Source organism: Sarcophilus harrisii, chromosome 2 (assembly GCF_902635505.1).
Source record: "Sarcophilus harrisii chromosome 2, mSarHar1.11, whole genome shotgun sequence".
NCBI lineage: Eukaryota > Metazoa > Chordata > Mammalia > Dasyuromorphia > Dasyuridae > Sarcophilus > Sarcophilus harrisii.
Window position 1 is genome coordinate 452,254,319 of NC_045427.1, and position 24,486 is coordinate 452,278,804.

General features: G+C 35.5%; 1 protein-coding gene across 8 annotated transcripts in view; it reads left to right on the forward strand.

The window, feature by feature from the left end:
- The window catches only part of RALGPS1 (Ral GEF with PH domain and SH3 binding motif 1), a 715,060-nt gene that overhangs the window by 579,660 nt on the left and 110,914 nt on the right, over nt 1-24,486 (forward strand). For all 8 annotated transcript variants that reach the window (XR_004232244.1, XR_004232243.1, XM_031954314.1 and 5 more), the window contains one exon: nt 14,071-14,138. Coding sequence is in view for 6 of the 8 variants with exons in the window: in XM_031954314.1 (XP_031810174.1) it covers nt 14,071-14,138 (68 nt within the window). In the remaining 2 variants the exon portion in view is untranslated. The remainder of the gene's footprint in view (nt 1-14,070; nt 14,139-24,486) is intronic.

The following is a 24,486-nucleotide window of genomic DNA, read 5'->3' on the forward strand; positions in this document are numbered from 1 at the left end:
TCCTCTCGGTGTATCTTTTGAGAGAACAGAGATCTCCCAAGAGTTGCCACTCAACTATGGGTTGCAATAATGACTTTGAAACATGACCAAGGTATTTCCAAGACTGATTTAAGTCACTAAAAGAGTTGTGTATGACATTTGTCTCCCAGGCTTTGATGACCAAAACATCTCTGATAGTGTTTTCTGAACCCCTTCCCTTTCTCACATCTAAGGAGTAGCCATGGAGAGAGGAAATAGTAGCTGATGTTATTTTCCCAAGAAATTCATACCAGTAGTAAACAGGACAAAGACAAAGCCTTCTGGCTCACTCCACAAAAGCCTCCCAACAGATGAAATAAATTAACTAAACAATACTTTTTAGATCAACTTGTTCAAACAGGTATAAGTCCATCTAACTATATGATATAATTCCTCCAAATTGTAACCATGTTATACATAAGAACACAATGAAAGACATTGGTTAAATAATTTGCTGAAATCAAGAAACATTACGTCTGTCACATATACTTCATTTGGTTCTTGGTCAAGAGACCCAATTGCACAAATAATTATGCATTAAGTATAAAGAAGACCAGATACAATACTAAAAGAAATTTTTGGAGGAAGAGATCAGTATCACCTGGGAAAACAGTGTTGTTATAGAAGGCTTCATGGAGGAGAGAGTATCTGTGTTGATCCTTACAGAAGAGAGAGATGGATAGTAACAGACAAGGAATCTATGCTGGCTCATTAAACATTTTTGAATGGTTATAAGCCATCGTATGAGGCTGTACCTATTTGCTCATTAACCATTCCAGTTCACTTTGTATCTGTTTAATCATAAAATTTAAGAGTTGGAAGGGATCTCACAGGCTATTAAGGCCAACTTGCATAAGAATCCTTATAACCAGCAGTCCTGGAAATTGGTCAAAGATCAGTGTTTGAAAATATCTGAAGATTTTAGTGGACTGCAAACTTGGAATACGCTAACAGAGTAACATGATAGACAAAAAGACTGGTAGGCTCTTAAACTGTGATAATAGGTTCCTCATGTCCAGAATGAGGAGAAAAAATGATCCAGAGATATTCTACCCAAGTTGGATTATGTCTGTATGACTGGGTTCAGTTCTGGTACATTTTAGGAAAAATACTAATATACTGGAATGTATCTAGAACAGGGGTTCTTAACCTGAAACCTACAAACACTTTTGAAAACTTTATATAACTATTTCATTATCATTGATTTCCTTTGAACTTCTATGCATTTATTTTAGCATTTAAAATATTATTCCTAAGAAAGCTTCTCCGTAGACTTCACCAGACTACCAAAGGGGTCCATGATACATCCAAAAAGATTAAGAACTCTTGATCTAGAGGATGTCTAGGAGAAGAAGACTGGAAACCATGCTAAGTGAACATTGTTTGAAGGATCTGAGGACATTTAGCCTGGAGAAGAAGGGAAATGGTAGCTATCTTTAAACATTTAAAAAACTATCATATGGAAAAGGTGTGAGATTTGTTTTGCTTTATCAACAAGAGAAAAATAGATGAAAGTTGAAGGGGCAGATTTATTCTTAATGTAAAACATTTCTAGTAATTACAATTAGACAAAAATGAAATGTACAGCCTCAAGAGATAATGGGTTTCCCCTTCCTTGAGACCTTCAAGAAAAATCATTACTGTCAAAGTGGGGGTCACAAACTGATGACCTCTGAGGCCTTTTCCAATGAGAGCTTGTGAATACATAATGTCAAACTGGTTTAAACCTCCAAACAGCCACTCAGGAAATGCTGTCATTTCTTTCCTTGACTCTCCTGGATTCACTTCCTTTCCTGCAATTCCATCTACTATAACTTTAAGCCTAAGGCCATATTACCTCATGCTCTTTTATGATCTATTCCTGGAAAAGAGATGTTTTACATGGCCCCTTATATCAGGATTTAAATCTCAGCTCTGATAGTTAGGAGGTATCATGGAGTGGTGGAAAGTGCTAGATGAAAAGTCAAAATTCTTGGGTTCAAATCTTGCCTCTCTGCTTTTTACCATTTATATGACTTTAGGTAAATTACTTCATATCCTGGCCTGCAGTTTTTCATACATTAAATGAGGGTCTTAGAAAATATTTCCTTGAAGGTTCCTTCCTTCTCTAAATATATGATATTTAGAATCATCTTAGCTCTTTGTGCAAGTCATTTTTTCTCCCTAGACCTCATAGGATCCTAGATTTAAAGCTGAAAGGGGCCTTGGACATCATTTAAACCAGGCCTTTCTTCTCCCCCTCCTTCCCCACTAACTTGTTTTATAGGTGAGGAATCTGATAGCCAAAAAAGGCAAAGTTTCCCTATCTGTAAAATGAAGTATGAGAGAGTAGCAGATGCTCTCAGCTCAGAGATGGTAAGGGGATCAAACAGATACTACAGGAGACCCTCTGCTGGCACTGGGGACAACTGGCACTGGCTTGCAACTCTATTATTGCCCATATGCAGTTCTATGCAGCCATTCCAAAGCAAAGAAGAGCACCATCCCTTGTAACTGGAAGAAAACAAGTGACCAGTCACAGAACCAAGAGGAGCTCAAACACTTGTGGCTTCAGGGGAGCAAGGGCTCCTCATGGTAAAGATCAGAACAGAGACCATGGGAACAGTGACTACACCTCTTCCCATTCACACTACTTGGAAGTACCAAAAGCTTCCAGACTTCCAGTCTGCAATAATAATAGCAAACAATAACAAAAAAGCCTAAAGCTTGAAATATTGCCTTTCCATCCCCATTGAGAAAGGTACAAGTTTAACATAAAGTTCAAAGTAAAGAAATTTTCTGGGAAAATGAATAAACAACAACAAAAGAACTTGACTATAAAAAATTACTATGGTGGTAGGGAAGACTAAGACTTAATCTTTGAAGAAGAAAAGAATGTGAAAACAGAATCAAAGCCCCAAAGAAAGATTCTAATTAGATCTAACTCCAGCAAGAATTTCTGGAAGAGTTAAAGAAAGAGTAAGAGTGTTAGAGGAAAAATAGGAAAAGAAATCACAGCAATGCAAGAAAATTATGGGAAAAAGTATTAATAAATTGGTAAAAGAACCATGAGCAAATAGTGAAAAAAACCCAAACAGAATTAGCCTAATTATAAAAGAGACACAAAAATTCACTGAAGCAAAAAATGCCTTAAAAAGCTGAGTTGACCAAATGACCAAATGAAAAAAGAGGTGCAAAAGTTCACTGAAGGGAATAATTCCTTGAAAATTAGAATTGGGCAAGTAGTAGTTAACAACTCCATAACATCAAGAAAAAATAAAATAAAACCAAAAGAATGAAAAAAATAATAGAAAATGTGAAATATCTCATCAAAGAAAACTGACATGAAAAATAGATTAAGGAGAGATAATTTAAGAATCATTTCAATACTTGAAAGCTATAATTAAAAAAAAGATCATAGACATCATATTTCAAGAAATTGTTGAGAAACCCTGCCTTAATAGCTTAGATATAGAGGATAAAAGAGAAATTAAAAGAATCCATCAATTACCTCCTGAAAGAAATCCCAAAATGAGAACTCCCAGGATTATAATAGCTAGCCTTATTCTGAAATATATAAGGAATTGAATCAAATTCATAAAAATAAGGAGCATTCCCCAGTTGATAAATGGTCAAGCATTCATTTATTTGTTTGTTTTAGTTCTGACCACAAGGTAATTTATTTCTTATGGAGAAAATAAAACCTTAATTTGCACTGTCTCTCTAGTTTTCATTTTTTAAAGTAGTATTTTAATTTTCCAAATATATGAAAAGTTAGTTTTTATATTTATTTTTGCAAAAGTGCAAATTTTTTGCCCTCTTTTTTCTCCTTCCCATACTCCTAGACAGTAAACAATGTGATATGTTAAACAAAATCTAAATTTATCTAAACATATTTCCATATTTATCATGCTATACAAGAAAAATCAGTTCCAAAATAAACACAAGCAAATAGCAACAATAGCAATAAAAGTGAAAATACTATGTTTTGATCCACATTCAGTCTCCATAGTTTTCTCTCAGGATGTGGATGGTTCTCCCCATCACAAGACTATTGGAATTGATCTGAATCACTTCATTGTTGAAAAGAGCCACATCTATCAGAATTGATTATCACATAGTCTTGTTGTTGCCAGATATAATGATGTCCTGGTTCTGCTCATTTCACTCAGCATCAGTTCATGTAAGTCTCTCCAGGCCTCTCTGAAATCATCCTCCTGATCATTTCTTATAGAACAATAATATTCCATAACACTCATATACCATAATTTATTCAGCCATTCCCAATTGCTAGGCATCCACTCAGTTTCCAGTTCCTTGTCAGTACAAACATTTTTGCACTTGTGGGCTCTTTTCCCCTTTTTATGATCTCTTTGGGATACAGATGCAATAATGGCACTGCTGGTTCAAAAGATATGCACAGCTTGATAAACCTTTGGACATAGTTTCAAATTGCTCTCCAGAATGGTTTGATAACACCAATAATATGTTAGTGTTCTAATTTTCCCACATACCCTTCAACATTTATCATTATTTTTTCCTGTCATCTTAGCCATCTAAGAAATGTGAAGGTACCTCAGAGATGTCTTAATTTGCATTTCTCTAATCAATAGTGATTTAGAGTATTTTTTATATGACTAGAAAGGGTATTAATTTCTTTGTCTGAAAATTTTCTGTTCATATCCTTTGATAGTCAGGGGATTTAAAAGGCAGTCTTCAGAAGAAGAAATCAAAGCAATCAGTAGTCATGTGGGGGGAAATGCTATAAATCACTATTGATTAAAGAAATGTAAATTACAACTCTTGGTGTATCATCTCATACTTGTCAGAAATGGCAAATGATGAAGTTGAAGGAAAATAGGTATACTAAAAAACTGTTGATGGAGCTATGAACTTGACCAATCATTCTGGGGAACAATTTGGAACTATGCCTAAAGGTTATAAAACTGCATTCTCTTTGAGCTAGTACTACCACTACTAGGGATGTAAAAAAGATCAAAGAGAAAGAAAAATGTTATGTGTGTACAGAAATATTTATAGCCTTTTTGTGATGGTAAAGAATTAGAAATTGAGAGAATGCTCACCAATAGGGAAATGGCTGAACAAATTATGCTATATGATTGTGATGGAATACTATTGTACTATAAAACATAAGGGGGGGTTAGAAAAGAAAGGGAAGACCTATATGAACTAAAGCAAAGTGAAGTGAGAATCAGTTGACCATTGTATGTGATAACAGTCATGTTGTAATGATATCAGCTATGAAAGAAGTGGTTATTCTAATCAATACAATGATCCAAGTTAATTCCAAAGGACTCATAATGAAAAAATGCTATCCATATCCATAGGGAGAAGTAAAGAATTCTGAGAGCAAATTGAATTATAACATTCTCACTTTATTTTTATAGTTGCTTTTTTATGAGAGGACTAATGTGAAAATGTTTTCATGATTTCACAAGAATAATTAGTATCATTTTGTTTGCCCTCTTGGTGAGTAGAAAGGAGGGGGAGGGAGGGAAATTGGAATTCAAAATTTAAAAAGAAAACAATATTAAAGCAAATTTTGTTTAAAAGAATAAAGGCAAACAAAAAATGAAAGGTTAGATTAGATCAGAAATTCTTATTTTCAGGGGTCTGTGAACCTGAATAGGAAAAGCTGGTAAATTTATTTCTATTAACCTTTTGGTTTTCTTTGCAGTCCTACATATTTTATCTCATACATTTAAAAACATTATTCTGAAAAGACGTTTGAAGGCTTCATAAGATTACCAAAGGGATTAATAACTCAAAAAAGGCTGAGAACATCTAGGCTAAATATCTAAGTCTTTGCTCTTATGCAGAGCTCACATTGATCAGTCCCTACATTTACTAGACCTATACTTGGCTATTAGAGATGTAAAAGGTGTCAGGTAAAAACCCTTCAGAGTTAGACAGAGATATCTGAGTGAGCCTGTGATTGCCTAGTCTCATCCCTGAGCCCTAAACCTTATCACCCACCATCTAGTTTTCTTGTTCCCTCAATGTCTGCATCTTCATAGATTTCTTCCATATAACTATATGTTGCTGCTTCCCACCTTCTGTCTTGAACCCTGGGGCTCTCATCTGCTCAGCATTGCTCAGTCTCTGATTACCTCTGCAAAACTACCTTTTCTTTGTGACCAACCTTCTCAATTTCTAGAGTATCTCTGGGCTTTCCCTCCCCATTCCAACAGACATATACCACAATATTGATCTTACCACCTCTTGTTACTCACATTCTGAGACACAAGAATCAACACTGGCTTTCTGTTATTTGTAGGTTCATGTCTAAACTCTTAAAGTGATATTTTTTTCTTTATTCCCACATTCTTTAGCCTTTTCTATTAGCCTTGAGTATGAACTCCTTATATCTAGCAGATTGTCCTGCTCATGGTCCCTATACCCTACCATAATAATGTTATAGTGACCAATGTCTCTCTAGTTTCTACCCTCTATTTTATCCTAGAATGCCAAAAGTGGAAAATGAAGGGATTAGAACAACAAGGGATAGTAGGAATTGAGTAACCACACTGACTCCATCTTATGACTCAATTCTAGAGCTAGTTCAGTTTTTTCTTTATCCAATCATGGGTATAGTCCAAGTTCTGCCTTGTGAGAAACTAACTATTCAATTGTGGGAATTATGAGAGAACCCTATTGCATCATTTGAAGCTAAACCTTCCTCATAGTCACTCCCCACTATGGCTGGGAGGCTTGATCAACTCTACTTGCTACTTAGAGACCCTTAACTAGGAACCCAGGTTATGCTGACCAAAAACCTAGTCAGATCTGAAGACTGATACAAGGAGTTTTATCACACTTATACATCTTAAGCAACCCATATGTCTTACCTGAAAACTGGCTTAATATTAGCCAGTTATTGTCCCTATGTTTTGGGGGTTTTTTTTGGTAGAACATAGATACTTAAGGGAGTAGGACACCTTTTTTTTCTGATTTCAGGGAATTACATCTGTTCATTCTCTGTATCCCAATTTGGAAGGTCCTCAATCTTTCCTCTAATTAGAAATCAATTGCCTAATTTTGTATACTATTTTCTTTTAATTAATTGGTCTTTTTGATTAATTGTTTTAAATGTATAAAAATCTATTTCCCCTGTATTCAGGGACCAGTAACAAAGCTTAGGGGCCTGGTCCCAATTTGTTGATCAATTGTCATGTGTTGCTTAATAAATCAATATGCTTGGAAAACCTTCATTTCTTCAGACTTTAACCCACTAAAAAAGGATATCAGAAATTATCTACTCCAATTATCCAGGGTCATTGTGATAAATGGTAAAGACAGAACTCAAGTACAGGTTTTCTAGCTCTAACCCCACTGTCACATTCTACTTTTTCTGTTTAACCTTTCCTCACCAGCCCAACATCTGATACAACACCAAATGACTTCTCTTCCTGAATGTTTATAAAATATTTATAGTTGATGCCCCACATTATAGTACTCAATTGGGTTTTCCAAGAGATTTTGCACAAATACTTTGTTTTCTCAACATGATCTCTGCTCTGTACTTATTATTGTATCCACTGTAGAATCAGGACAGTGTGAGCTTATAGCTGGACACTCAGGAGTGTCCAGGAGTCCCTTATTCATATTTGTTCACCATATTTTGTCACATGGGGAAATGAGCTATATTCCTTCAGCAAATGAAAGGATATTATCACCTTCCCTGGGCAATCTTTAATCTTGCATAGTAGAGAGAGAGGGGTTTCAAAGCTTCATTCCCAAATAAGAAATTAGTCAGTTCTATTGGGTTTCTCATCACCCATCCATACTCACTCTCCCTTCCCCTGTCCCCCCACACTCTCAACCAGTCTGAACCAATTCTCATCAATGACTGCTGCTTCCAACACCCCAATTCTCCAATTTCTTTCTGTAACCCATAGATAGATGCAGAGTGGAGCCCTTCTCATGGTTAGTATTCTTCCACACCCAGCTTCAGGACACATCTTCCTTGTGTCAATGACCAATCTTAACACAAAAGGATATATATAACTCAAACAAAAGTCAAATTGTGGAAAGAATTCCAGACAGTGTAGGGAAAGAGGTCCTCAGCTACTAGATCCCGTATGACCATCTCAACTTAATAATCACATAATATTCATATTTTATTTTGTACTCAGCTCACTGAGAATGCAAGCTTCTCGAGAGCAGGACAATTTCATTTTTAAAGAAATGTGTATACCTAGTTCCTAGCACAATGCCTTACATATGGTAGGTGTTTAATATTTTTAATTGAATTAAAAGAGATCTAATCAGATCATAGGTGATGCACAAGTATTCAGCGTTGGCCAATGGAGTCACAAATTAGCTACTTTTGACTGGGGTAAGAGTGACAGCTAGTGATTTTAAAAAGGAAAAGGAAAAATAAAACAGTTCCAGGTGAACTGTTTTTGAGATACCTTTCATATTGTTCTGCTCTTCAGGTTAGCTGGTCTCTTTACCATCCTTGACACATGTTAGTACTATTATTTCCTACTCATGCTATGCTGTCCCCTCAGTTATAAGCTAGGTAAACTCAACTCCACCTTCATTCAGTGTAAACAATTGGTGGATGTGGTCCTAGTTCTGTCATTTGTAGGGCTCATTAGATGCTCTAGTGGGTCTGTTTTTCTGGTTTCTCAGTATTCTGTATCTGAATTCATAGCCTGACTAGTACGACTGAATCAGAATGTAGAAGAGCATACATGGCCTGGCATGTCAGTGCTAGTAGGAGCTCAGGAGAGTTGGGTTAAGTTGAATAGTTAACTTCTCCAAAATGCTACACATATTCACTTCTGCTGCAAGACTGACCTTTATTCTTGCAGTGAAACAGAGTCCCCTCTCAGATCAGTTGGTCAGCTAAAAGGCATTTATTAAGCACTGTTGTAAGTTCACTCATATGGAGTACAGATACTGTGTATTAAGTGCAGGTAATACAAAGAAAGGTCTAAACACAATCATTGTCCTCAAGGAACTCACATTCTGATAAGGGAGATAAAGTGCAAACTAGATACATGGAGAGAGCTTGTGTAAATGCAAAATAATCTCAGAAAAAAGGCTCAAGCACCTAGTAGTAGAAGGGGCAGAGCAGGAATTGCCTCTTGCAGAAGGTGAGGTTTGAATTCAGTCTTGAAGAAAGCTGGGAGAGTGAGGATTAGATTGACTTGAGGAGGGAGAGCAGTTCTTCCATAGAGGAACAGAGTAAAGAACTAAGAGTTGACATGCACTATGCGAGCAACAACAGGTAGGTCACTGCAGCTTGATCATTAGGTTTGTCAGTCAGTCATTCAGTAAATATTTAGTAAGTGCCACCTGTGTTCCAAGCACATTCTCAGGGATTCCCCCTCATTTCTTGTCTTCCCCTTCTCACTGTCAAGAATTCATGGCCAGAGACATGCATTGAGTGGTTAATAAGGCTTTTATTTTAAGCCTGACTCTATCTCATAAGTTCTTAAACTTCTTTGGGTCATGGACCTTCTCAGGCAGTCTGGGAAATCTATTGGATCCATTATCAAAATAATATTTTTTAAATATATAAAATAAAATGTGTAGGATTATATATAATTTTTAAAAGTTTAGAGATTCTAAGAGGAATCTGCCAGGAATCTGCCAAATCCTTTCTCTCCAATCCATCAAGTCTTCCTCTAGCCTTTTGCCCTCCCTGTCTTGGATCCTGACCTCCATATTGCTTATTTCAGTGTAGTAAATTGCTTTTCACACTTAGGCTACTAGTTGTATTTGGACCTTAGGCCTTGATTTTCATGTTTTTCTCTTTGAACTTAAGGAGATACATAAATCCTGTGAGAGGATCTCTCCTTGTTGTTTAAAGAAACCTTTGGAGTTTAAGGTAAAGTAGGTCCTAACTTCCCCATTACTTACTTTTAAAAACTTTTAAAATTAGTTATTTTTTAATTTAATAAGACAAGCATTTCCATAATAGCAGAATAGAAAAAAATTATTGCACATGAAACTGCAGATATATTATGTACAACTTACAATTTTTAAAAAATATATAATCAATATATTAAATTTAAAAGATTTTATACAAATAAAATCAATGCAAAAAAGATTAGAAGGGAAACAGAAAACTGGGAAATAATTTTTACAGCCAAGGATTCTGATAAGAATACAAACCCTTTTCCAATTGATAAATGGTAAAAGGAAATGAACAGATTATTTTTCATTTTCAGATGAAGAAATTAAAACTATTTCTAGTCATGTGAAAAAATGCTCTAAATCACTATTGACTAGAGAAATGAAAATTAAGATAATTCTGAGGTGTCACTACACACCTCTCAGATTGGCTAAGATGACAGGCAAAGATAATGATGAATGTTGGAGATGTGGGAAAACTGGGACACTAATACATCATTGGTGGAGTTGTGAGCTGATTCAACCATTCTGGAGAGCAATTTGAAACTATGCTCAAAAAGCTATCAAACTGAATACCCTTTGATCAATTGTGATGGACTTCTTTTCAACAAGAAGATGATTCAGGCCAATTCCAATAAACTTGTGATGGAGAGAGCCATTTGAACCCAGAGAAAAAACTGTGGGGACTGAGTGTGGCTCACAACACTGTTTCTATTGTTATTTGCTTGCTTTTTTCTTATTTTTTCATTTGATTTTTCTTGTACAGCATGATAATTGGGGAAATATGTATAGAACTGCATGTTTAACATATATTGGATTACTCACTGTCTAGGGAAAAAGGATGGAGGAAGAGAGGAAGTAAAGTTTGAATGACAAGGTTTTGCAAGGTTGAATGCTGAAAATGATCTATCTGCATGCATTTTGAAAATAAAAAGCTATTATTAAAAATAAATACACAAATATATAATCAAGTTACTATTCCTTTTAAATATATAATCAAGTAAATTGCTTTTTTTTTTACTTTCTTATTTTCCTTCTTCTCCTCTCCCTCAACCCCAGGGATGGCTACCATTAGATCAAATATGTATGTATATATGTATATGTATATATATATATATAAAACATACACATAAAATCATTCTATACATACTTTTATTTATCAGGTTTGTCTCTAAATGCAGATAGCATTTTCCTTCATATGTCTTTTGTAGTCAAATTGGATATTTATAGCAGGCAAAATGATTTAGTCACTCAAAGTTGTTCTTACAACAGTCTTGCTATTACTATTGCAACATGCTCTTGCTTCTTCTCATTTCACTCTTCATTTTGTAATGCAAATCTATCCATGTTTTCCTATGATCATTAAGTTCATTATTTCTTGTAACACAATAAGACTTTAATAATTTAAGATTTCATAGTTTCCTTGACTGGAAGGCTTCCCCCATCTATACAGATCCTGACCAGTTCCACAAATTAGTAAACAATCCTTGGTCAAAAATGTAAACAGATGGTAACCAGGCCTGTCAGATCTATCACTGGATCTTAAAGTCCTTTAATCATTCAACACATATTGAGTGTCAACTATGTGTCAAGCAAAAGTCAACAACTAGTGTTGGGCACTGGAGATGCAAAACCAAAAGGAAAACAGGCCCTGCCCTCAAGAAATTTTTATTTTATTGGAAGCGATAAAACACACACAAAATACTTAAAAATAAATATCAGGTAATTTGGACCATGAGGAAGACACTAAGCAGCCATAGAAATCAAGAGGTGTTTCGAGTAGCAGATGTTGCGTAAGCTGAATTTTGAAGAAAATTAGGGATTTATCATGTGGAGATAAGGAGAAAGGGCATTCCAGGAATGAAAGATATGAAAGGTGGACAAATGAATGGAGATGGAAGATGGCAACTTGTGAATGAGAAAGAGCTAGGTCAGTTTAGACAGACTTTAGAGACCGTGAAGTGGAGTAATACATATAATACTAGAAAAGAAGGTTGGTATTTGGTAGTCAGTCAGTCAGCAATTAAGCATTTACTCTGTGCCAGCCACTATCCCAAGCAGTGAAAAGATACAAAACAAATAAAAAACAATTCCTGCCTTCAAGGAGTTTCCACTTTAATGGAGAAGACTGCATGGATACAACTAGATTCATACAAGATATATACATAGTGCTTGGAAGGTGATTTCAGACGGGGAAAGACTAGCAGCTAAGAGACTGGGAATGACCGAGCACACTGCATGGAGATAGAAAGTGCAGGGTTAAGTAAAGGTTTTAGAAAGTAAGCCTGTGTAGAGGAATAACAAGGAAGTCAGTTTGGCTGAACCATAGAATTTGGGAAGGGGAATAATGTGTAAAGTTGGAAAAATTGGTTGGGCAAAACAGAAGAGCTTAAGTTTGATCCTAGAGGCAAAAGAGAATCATTGAAGTTTATTCAGTAGGGAAGTAACATGGTCAGATTTGCACTTTAGGAGCCCAAGTACATTTGCACCTGGAATCAAGAAGACTTGTGTTCAAATATAGCCTCATTCACTTATTAGTAGCGTTAAACTAGGCAACTGACTTAACCACTGTGTGACTCAGTTTCCTCAGTGGTAAAATGGCAATAATTAAAACACTCATCTCTAAGGATTGTTGTGAGAATCAAATGAGATAATATTGGCAAAGAGCTTTGTAGACCTGAAGGTGCCATATTAATGCTACCGAGTAGTAATAGTTTAACATTTATTAAATTTCCATTATGAATAAGGTATTGTGCTAGCTAGTCAAAGACAAAATACATCAAGTAAAAATACTTTTGTTTTATATGATTGGATAATATGAAAGATGCATTTCAAGAACAATGTTAACTATTGTGCTGACAGCATGTCTGTGAAACCTGGACAGTATACCAGTGCCATGCTAGGAAACTGAACTGCTTCCATTTGAACTGTCTTAGGAACATTCTGAAGATCACCTGGCAGGATAAGATTCCAGACACTAAGATTCTTTCTTGAACTAAACTGCCAAGCAATCTAACTCTAGGGCAGAGATCACAACTCTGTTGGACTGGCCACATTGAACAAATGCCAAAAGTATGCTTGCCAAAAAGATTATTTTATGGAGAACTCACACAGGGCAGGTACTAACAAAGTGGTCAGAAAAAGTGATACTAGGACTCTCTCTCTCAAGAAAGTTAGAATCAATTGTATGACATGGGAAGCATTGGCACAGAACTACCCAACATAGCATGCTCTTGTTGGAGAAGGTGCAAAGCAGAATTTAATTAGCTAAACAAAAATATAAGATGTACAAAGTTAGAGAGTCCACCCGGAATGTTCGAAGGGGCTGTTTGTGTCTGACCTGAGGCAGAATATTCCAAGCTCACATTGATCTGATCAGCCATATCTAGTCACACTGTAACTCAACTCTAATACAGTGATGTCATTTTGGACTTCTTTGGGAATGTTAGAACAACAACCAACCGATATTATGTAATATGCAGATATCCATAATATACAAAGAAATACATATATGTGCATGTGTATATGTATTTCATTTCTCTATTCCTCTGGAAGGTTTCCAGTCAGTTTGAAAGGTCTCTGGGGATACCTAGCTTTAGCATCCCAATATTTCAAGCATCTGTAATTGCATCTGCAAGACTTCTTCAATTGATGTAGATCTTGACCCCTCCATTACTTAACAGATAAAATTCATGAGTGGTTGTGGCCAAAAATTCCTTATGGTGTGGCCAACCAACTCATAAGCAGGCTTCAGTAAGGGACTTTTGTGATGTTTGTACAGAAGAAATCAATCAAACTTTGAGAGGAAAAATTAGTATGATGCTTGTTCAAAGCTAAGTAGACTTGATAGGAACATTCATTTGCCCACCCTTACTGGTGAACAGACCACAAATCTTCTCTCTGAACAGAGGAGTGAACCAAAGAGATCTGGAGAAGTCTCAAATTAGAATGAGCTGCCACATAAGTAATGTGCTCTACATGACTGGGGTCATTCAAAGTGAAGCTGAAGGACTCATTATCAAGGATATTATAGAAACCATTCCCATTGGATTATGTACCCTCCAAAACCCTAACAAACTCTAAGTTCTTTGATCCAAGATTTCTTTCAACCATGAATTTTGCTTCCAGGTCTTTTTTGGACTTAGTAGAGCCCATATTGATCTAGCAAAAAATTCTGTTTTTCAGGTTATCTCTGAGAATTGAACCAGGAAGCTGTTCTCCCCGACTGGTGTCTTCAAAGGAGGACCTCGCAGGTATCTTAAAATTATTCTCAATTTTATAAGTTGTGAACAAATCTAAGAGGGCCTGGCTCCATGAATATTATGTAAAATTATGCTTAATGAATATTTGAATAAATAACCAATGAAGTAATTTAAACACAGAGCAGAGTGGCCTTGGCAACTGAGAGAAGGCCAATAACCCAGCTTCCCCAAATCCCAACTCAGTTCCTCCACATACAATCATGGCCTGATTCTAAAAGGCAGCTTTCTGATCAAATGGGTCACATCTTGAATGGAGGTTGCCAGAATGACTTTCTTGGTCCTCTAGAGACCTGGAGGAACAGTTATAAAGTTCTAAGATCATCTGAAGTGTCCCTGCCCAATACCCTGGAGAAGAGAGGCACAGAACAGGACTGATTTTACAAGGGAAGCAGAAGAAGGACTGTAGAAAGCCAGTTTAAAGCCTTTCTGAGATCAACTGTAGATATATAGATGGGACATGGAATGTCAGGAAACTTCTCAGGGAGCCTCATAGAGTCTTCTAATCCAGGGACACCAGTTGACTGAATCTTCATATTTGTCTCTAGGGCCCCTTGACTCATGGGCTCATTCACGTTGCCTGAATATTTTCATTTAGCCACTAGCCTGAATTTGTACCAATTAAAAGTTTATTTAGGCAAACAAGGATCCTTTTTTTAAAATTCAAATATATATAAGAAATTTCAAAAAAGGAACAAACTGCTACCTTTACTGGAAATGAGTTATATGTTGATTTCAATCTGTTTCAAGATATTACATTAAAAATGTAATAATTCAATTGGTATAGATATCCCTGCTGATTAAGCTATCAGTTGGCCATGAGCCTAGGTAACCTTGAGATAGGTTGATATCCAAAGTTGATAAACAAGAGCAGGAATTGGAGAAGTGAATCAAGAGGAGTCCATGATTTCAAACAGAGAAAATTTGTGTCAGTTTTTGACTAAGAAATGTAAGAGAAAGACATTATATTATAGCAAAGCTAAAAAATAAAGCCAAAAGCAAGGAAGGAGTAATATGGCACCCATAGATATACAACTTTGAGGAATATTATTAAAAATTTTTAAGTGTGGAAATTTCTTATGCCCATGAAAATTAATCATTGGGTCACTGAGTAGTTAAATGATATTATGTATAATATAATAATATTATATTAATATAATTACATAATAAAATGATTTTATTAGTACATCAGAGGCAAGATTTAAATCCCACTCATTCTGACTACAAGACTAGACTTCCATCCACATTGCTGCTCTCTTTAATAATACTGTTACTAGCAAACTTTTACATACATCATGATTTAGAGTTTTAAAAGTTATTATTTTCTTCACAACATTTGAGGTGGCAAGTGCAAGTATTAGGTCTCTTTTTTACAGAAGAAAACTGAGGCTCCATGTGTTTGAGTGATTTGCCAACCACTATGCATATTCATAACAAGTTGGTAATAGATGAAAAGAACCAATGTTCTTTCCAGTATCATAGAAGATTCACTGAGATTTCATTGAAGAAAAAAAAAATAAGCCTGGGTTCCAGATGGGCTAAGTAACAATAAAATCTTGGCACATATAATCAATGATACCTGTCATAACCTAAAGGAGCTAGCGACTGTTGGGGTTAGCAAAAACTATTAGGCCAGATAAGCAACAAATCAAGAAAGCAAGTCTTAAATACTAGAAGTACCATGTCAGTCTGTTGATACAAAAACGGGCTTGGTCTTTCAGGGTATTCTTAAATCTGGTTCTTCTAGTGAGTACCTACTAGGAGATATAAAAACAAAAAAAAAAAAATAAAGCGTTCTTACCCTCAAGGAGCTTGCATTCTCCCAGTAAAGACAAAATATACACATATTAAGTATACAAGGTGAATTCAAGGGGAGGCAGTAGGAGCTGGCATTTAAGCTGAGCTTTGAAAGAGACCAGAGATTCTAAGTGAAGAAGGCAATAGAGAGTACCAAAAAGCTGCCTGTGAGTAAAAGAAAGTCTTTTCTGAGAGAAAATGCTGGAACTGGGGCCAGCATACCCAAATAAGCATGTCTGAAAAACATGGCGTCCAGCAAGAGGGAAGGAACTGTGGAATTCTGAGTCAATACATTGAAACCTACAATAGGAAGTCTGGCTCAGGAGAGACATTGGACTCACAGCCTAGGGCTTAAGTTAGAAGAAGGACATTGATTAAGTATAGGAGTCTCCCTGCCAGAAAAAATACCCACTAATACTTCAATATTTTAATGAATCTATGATTTCCCTGATGCCAATATTTTTTCCCTTCAATGATGCAGATTGCAAGTTATTTATGGTACCAATCCTGTGCAGATCCTATGGCTTTCCAAAAAGCACTGGGGCTTCATCCAACAAAGTAGATATCTTCCTTGAGTTCTAGAGCCATGGCAAAGATAGCAGTGGAACCCATGTGCTACCCATCAGTTAAACCTCCTCTTATTACATGACAGCCCATCATTTAGTTCAGATATTTTTCTCTGATGATATCCTTTACCCCACTTCTTCTACATAATCCCTTGTATTGTACTGTGATATAGCTCTCTTCTGCCAACTATGTGCCTCTCTATTTCCCTCTGGATAAATCTCAATTTTAGTTCTCCAGGCACTGGGTTTCCACAGCTGGCAGCCACACAATAGTACCAGAAGCATATTTTAATTTTAAAAATATGGGGCTTTGCTTCAAGAAAAAGAGAAGCATCATCAGAAAAACATTTCAGTGTCCCAAAGACAGTCCAACCTGTATCTTCCATTTGTTCCCTTCTATTCATTGGAATGTCCAGGATAAATATTTGGGAAAAGAGCATCCTTAAAATGATCACAATATCTGCTCCAAAAATTTGTTTTAGGAGATAAAGAGATAAGAGATTCTACAGAGAGGTTGAAGAATTCTAAATGAAAACAATATATATTTTATTACCTGATTACTTCAGTGTAAAATTGGTAGTAGGGGAGCATAGCAAAAAATATGTTGAAAATATGGTTTGAAAATAAGGAATGAGAGAAATCGGACAATTGTGGATGCCAATAAAGCTTCAGGCCTTTAGATTATGAATGCTGTCTTCAAAAAAAAAAGAATCAGGAGGCACTGCATATGGCAAATACCAAATAACACAAACAATGAAGTAGGTTATATTTAAACAGAAAAGAAATGATTCATTATTCATGTACTATGACAGATTATAAGCTCTTTGAATGGGACTGTTTTCATTTTTCTTGTTATTTCTTCATTGCACAGAACAGAGCTTGGAACATAGAATTTATTGTTGTTCAGCCATTTCAATTGTATCCAATTCTTCATGATTCCATTTGGGATTTTCTTGGCAGAGATAATGCGTGGTTTGCCATTTCTTGCTCTAGGGAACACAAAAAGCACTTAATAAATGCCTCTTGGGGCATTTGAACATGGGGTTCATTCCTGAATCATCTATGTGATCACCAACTTGATATGGCAAAGATTAAAATTAATACAAAATTAAAATGAAATAAGAAATGATGTATAAGTATTAACTACTTAAACAAGTTATTCATACAAAAAATAGGATGTAGATTGAAGAAAGGATACCAAAGCTGATTTTAACATTCTGTATAGAGAGTTTAACTAAGTCAATTGCCAGAACAAGAAGACCAAAATGGCCTAAAAACTATTTTATGTAGCAAACATTGGATCTTTTTGCCAAAGGGAGAAATATGTCATCCAAGGGCAATACTGACTTATAATATAAACTCACTTGTAAAATCTTAAAAGTGAAGGACAGCAAAAGATTATAAGGAGTTTCACCTTATAAAACGTTAAAAATCAATGGTAGGAAAAAAGCAGTTTAAAGAAAGCTTGGCAAAAGAAATAACTAAGTAAATCATAATGAGGGCATTTAAGGATGAAATTGGAAGGAAAACAAATGGACAAAAGATGGAAACGATCAGTAAGGATTTTTATAACAGATTCTTTACACTTATTGAGGATAATGGAGCCATCATATTTGGATTCTAACACTGCAGTCCTAGATGTGCTTTTTAAGTAAATGGGAATGACATTGAAGGACAAAAACTTAAAGTTTCTGAAATAGGCCAAGTATATGTCAAAAGAATTTATTGCTAGAAATGAAAGGATCTAGAGGTTACTTTTTTTGAAGAATTAATGGTTCAAATCTCAAACTTTCTGAAGCAAGAGAAAAACTAAAGATGTATAAAAGTCTTAAATTTTATTATTATGAAGGGAAAGGATGATTGAAAACATTAGTAACTACAAATCCATATATTATAAATTAAATCTTTATGGAAATAATTTATACATGCATGGAGGACTTCTTTGATTTGAAGGAAGCAGGTATACTTTTGCAAACAGTATTGTACAATAAACCACCTTTACCATCAAACAATTCAAAGATGTTGGAGAATAAAGATCTCATTCTTTGGGATCTTCCATGGCCCCAGGGGATCCATGATGGATGATTCCCAAATCACCATTTCCTTTCTAGATGGCATCTAACATTATCATCATGTAAACTAGCCAGCAGAGAACTAAGAGTGCATCATGCATCATGAATGGGATACTGGCTCATAGACTTTTAGTGAGGAAATAGGAAGATCTTGAGTAAGATTAACATTTTGCAGAGATGAGGATACTGGATACCTCTGTGATCTTAGTTAAGTTTCCTAACTTTTCTGGACCTCATTTTCCTCATTTAAAAAATAAGCAAGTTGACCTAGATGATTTCTCAGGTTCTTTATAGTATAGTATAATATAATATAGAGGTATTAAAAGATCACCTAGTTGTCCTTAATAAATTCAAGTCCCCTGGCCTGGATAAACTTTATAGTTATAGGTTGATGGCTTCCAGATACTTCTAGTTGTAAATCTCTGGCCAGAGGTTTTCACATGGACTCTATAGCTAGATTATTAAGGGACTATACCTATGTTATATAAAGAGAAGCAAAAAGTCTGGACTCTTCCCTCCCTATCATGAGTTATTTGGACAGTGCAGGTCTCATGAGAAACTTTTCTGGTAATCCCAAATTTGGTTTTCTTTCTGTGGAGAGTCTATCTCCAGAGTGAAAGTGGGACTTGCTAGTACATGTCAGGAGGCTGCTTCTCAGCCCCAAATTTATTTCCTTTCCAAGGAAAAGTCCAAAATTAAGTAACACTATGAGATTACTTAGTAATTAAAAAGGGGTCTGGGGAAATCTAAGAATCATCAGGAAGAGAACAAAATTGTTTATGGACTACTATGGGTACTTTAAGTGACTTCTATATTTTCTGTGAAGTAAAATTGTTTATGGGATACTGAGAACTTTATGTTTTTTCTATATTTCCTTTGGGGTAAAATAAAAATACTTATGTACTGATTGTGTGTATTTGTATGTATATGTATATATATATATATATATATATATATACACACACACACACATACATGTGTGTGTATGTATGTTTGTGGAAGATCAATAGAAAGACAATAAATGAGGGTATATAAGTATAGATTTTGCCTTGAATGTTTGTCTAGAAGTTAGGTTTCTTTTTTCTGGATCAGTGGGGATTTACATACAAGTTACATTTGAATAATAATAATAACTATAATTGTAACTATCATTTATTTAGTACTTGATATGTCAGGCACTATGGTAAGTACTTTATAATTATTATCTTGTTTGATTCTCACAACAACCCTGCAAAGAGAGTGCTATTATTATCTCCATTTTACAAATAAGGAAACTGAGCCAAATAGATTAAGTGATTTGCCTAGAGTCACACAATAGACATCAAAGACTGAATTTGAACTGAAGTACTTCTGACTCCACTTTATTCACTGTACTACCTAGCTGCCCCAAAATGCATTCAACTATGTTGAAACTCACAACCTAAACTCAAAATGAGCTGAGGTTAGTAAGGAAAATTAAGGACAATAATAACAAAAAAGTTTTTTTTAAATAATTAACTAATTCAAGCATTGTAGCACATAGCTATAATCCTACCTGCCAAATATACCAGTTATCTGAGACAGGTAACTTAAGCTCAGGAATTCCAAGCTACAGGGAACTATGCAGATTGAGTATCAATCTGAAATTTATCATCATTTGGTGAACCCTGAGAGCTCAGAGCCTACCAGCTATCTAACTAGGTCAGCAAGGAAATGGAATCGGATTAAACTCTTGTGTTGATCAGTAGTGAGATGGATCATTGGTCCCTTTTAAGTCTACACTTCATCTGGTTGGCATAATCTTTTATACACACACACACGTGTATGTATATATGTGTGTGTGTGTATATATATATATATATACACATATATAGATATGTATATACAGATATATATATAATATCAAAGATATCTATATATTGGTATATGGATATACAGAGATATAAAGAGAGAGAAAATAGAGAGAGAAAGATAGAGAGAAAGAGATATTAAAGAAGGCATAGTATCAAATAGGGTAGATTGGACAATGGAATTGACAACAGAGAATGCAGTTGTTTATTAATGATTTTGCTTCTCTTTAATAAAGAAGAATGGCATTTGAGCTAGAAATAAGAGAACATAGAATGGGAGTTGTCTAACAGAGTTGATAACAAGAGGTGTTAAAAGATCACTTAGTTATCCTTAATAAATTCAAGTCCCCTGGCCTGGATAAACTAGTAAGAGAACTTGTAGGTATGATTTCTGCCCTACAGCCTGTCTCATATGAAAGACCATTGAGAATGAAGCATGTTGTCTTGGGACTGGAATAGAGCAAATGTCCTACTTTTCAAAACAAGAAAGAGAAAACTGTAGGGTTATAGGTCAGTGATCTTAACTCCTATTCCAGGAAACATTCCAGAGCAGATCATCAAAGAAATGCTTAGTGATCATCCAGAAAAGTAGTGATGCAGGGAGACATCATGATATCAACTGGAGTAAACCCTATCAGGTTAAACTTGTTACCTTTTTTCTCCCAGAATTACTGAGCCAGTGGATCTGGTGAACTGTTTTTTAAAAATCTCATTATTCTTGTGGGAAAATAGAGAAATGTGGACTCCGACAAAAATACAATTAGAGGGATTCATAATTGGATGAATGGCTATATTCAAAGAGTAGTTGTTAATGGTTCAATTTTCACTTGTCAGGAAGTTTCCAGTGGAGTGCCTCAGGGATATAAGCCTTGAGCTTATCAGATTTGCAGATGGTACAAAACTCTGGCTCAGGAAGGGGTATAGTTAACACAATGTATGACAGACGGATAAAAAAATATCTTGACAGGGTATTGAATTATATTGAATCTAATAAAATGAAATTTAATAAAGACAGGTTGGATTCAAAAAGTTTGCTATGTAAGTAAGATGGGGGAAGCATAGTTAGACAACGGTTTATATGAACAAGATCTTGGGATTTTAGGGATTGTAATCCCCATGTGAGTTAGTAGTGTGGTGTAGAACCCCCCACAAAGCTAATTAATCTTGGCGCCTTCATGAAGAGAGAAAGAAAAAGTTGAAAGATCTTTGTGATGTATTCTGATCTGATTAGGAAATTCTGAAGTATCGTATTCCACTCTGGATGCCACAGTTTAGGAAGGATATTGATTCTAGAAGATTCTAAAAGAAGCAGAATAGTAAAAGATTGTGAGTTCTTATCATATGAAGATTCTCAGAAGGAGCTAGGGACATTTAACCCAAAGAAAAGAAGACTTAAAAGGGACATGATAGCTGTGCTCAAGGATTATCATAAGAAAAAAAGGGATTACAACTGTTCTTTTTGACCTTACAGGGCAGAGCCAAGGACACTAGTAGAAATTTGCTTATAAAAAGTTTTCCTAACAATTAGATCTATCCCAAAATGGAATTGGCTGACTTGGAAACTAATTATTGGTCCCTTGTTAAAAGTCTTTAAGTAGAAAGTAAATGTTTATTTGTGAGGTTTGTTATCATGGGGATTCCTTTTGGATATGAGTTGGTCCTTTTGGACTAATCCCAATGGTCATTGGTCCCTTTCAATCTTAAAAATCTATGATTTCCCAGAAAAAAACTCCCAGATTTCCCAGAAAAAAAGATAAGGATAAAATGGTCAGAGATATAGAGGTCACTACCAAGATTGGACTCATCTCATGTATAACCAAAGCTTGGGGCCCTGCAGGGGTCATGGACTTCATCTTATAAGTTGAATAAGAATACATTTAGATCTGTAAGGAACTTTGAGCATCATCTTCATCTAATTTTTTCTTTTGAACATGAGAAAACTGAGGATCAACAAAAGGAAGGTCTAAAGTCACATATTCACAATAGGTTGGGCTTCACTTTCCATATCTTCTGATTTAAAATATAATGCTCCATTTTATTTTTTTATGCATCAAGAAAATAAACTCTATGAGTCCTCTTCTTTTATATAACAAAAAATGTCAGAGTTCATTATATTGCAATCTTCCAATTTTGGGTAATTCGTATTAAATATTGATCTGAACTTTTGAGGGAAGGATATGCAGTTAGAAACCATTCAAAGATGTTTCAGAGTCTGAGCACCCCTTAGTCACTGTCACCTAAGTAAAATACTTTCAGTTCTATTCTCTTTTTTCAACCATTCTATATGAATTAAGAGCAATCTTATTCCTAATGGTTCAGATCATTATTTCTTGACCAAATTTGATCCCAGAGGAAGGGAATAGCTTGGTGCTAGGAGTATGCCTGAGAAGTTGGAAGCTCAGAATTAAACAATTGCTGTTTAATTCAAGTCTGTGCTATGGTCACAGGCAAGTCATTTAATACCTCTTCCTTTGTAGTAACCTGGATTCCTCCAACTGTGGTTCCCTCAGCTCTGATAGATTATTTTTTGTTTTATTTTGCTTAGTCCAAGCCTCCATACCACTTCTTGGGCCCCCTTATGCCATATCTCCCAGAGTCTCCCCTTCCCTTCTAGATTCCCTTTAAAATTATATATTCTCCATTAGACTGTAAGCTCGTTGAGGTCAGGGACTGCCTTATCTACTTGTATTTCTATCCCCAGCCCTCAGCTCAGTACCAGATACATAGTAAATGCCTAACATTCTTAATTCTCTCATTCTAAATCCTAGTCATTGTTAGCATTCCAACTCCTAGCAAGAAGCAAATAATTCTAGACCAGTTATGTTTAAAAATGACAAGAGCAATGGTTCAAATCAGCTCAAGAAGCCTAAAGTTTCAATCAATAGAAGGTAGGTGATTTTTTTTTCTCGTGGAAAGGGCTCATTTAGAATGAGTGCTTCATATGTTGGAAAGTAAAATTCCTATCATCACCCTAAATTGGGTGAAGATATGGCTATAAGTTGATTCTGTTGCACAGTGTCCATTGCATTTGTTGTCTTCTATCTATTTGACCACTATCCCAATTCAAGCTTTCATCACCTGTCACCTAGATAATGGTAGTAACTTCCTAAGTGATTTCTCCCCACCTCCATGTCTTCCCTTCTTTGATCCATCAGACTGTGACCAAATTGATGTACCTGAGCTAAAAGTATTATCATGTCATTCTCCTACTCAAGAAATTTCAGTGGTCCCCTATTGGGGATAAATACAAGATAAAATACAAATTTACCACTTTTGCATTTGAAGCCATTCACAGTCTGACTATGACCTATGTTTCCAGAGTGATTTCAGGTTATTCTTCCTCTCCTGCTCTTCATTTCAGATAAATTGGCCTATTGCTATTTTCCCTATAGAACACTCCATCTCCCATCTTCATGAAGTTAAAAAGCTATTGTTCTTTATGTTGAAATGGTGTCCTCTTCATTGCTGCCTCTGAAATCTCTAGTTCTTGTCAAATATAATTTCAAGTTCCACCTTCTACATGAGTCTTTTACAGATCCCCCTCGGTTGTTCTCCTTAACACATAAAATTACTATATATTTCCTTTATGTATCTATATCTCTGTGTTGTTTCTCCCTCGTAAAATATAAGCTACTCAAAGACAGGGACTATTTCACTTTTGTCCTTACATCTTCATTGCCCACCTAGCACAGTGGCTGGCACAGAATACATTTTTAATAAATACTTGTTTAATTAAATAAAACTTCAAACATTGGGACCAACATCTTCCCTCCTCATATTTTTTTCTATTTCTCTGTTTTTTGCTCTCTTCTTTCCTCCCTCCCCACCTTCCTTCCTCCCTTCCTTCTTTCCTTCCTTCCTTCCTTCCTTCTTTCCTTCCTTCCTTCTTTCCTTCCTTCCTTCCTTCCTTCCTTCTTTCCTTCCTTCTTTCCTTCCTTCCTTCTTTCCTTCCTTCCTTCCATCCTTCCTTCTTTTCTTCCTTCTTTCCTTCCTTCCTTCCATCCTTCCTTCTTTTCTTCCTTCTTTCCTTCCTTTCATCCTTCCTTCCTTCCTTCTTTCCTTCCTTCCTTCCTTATTT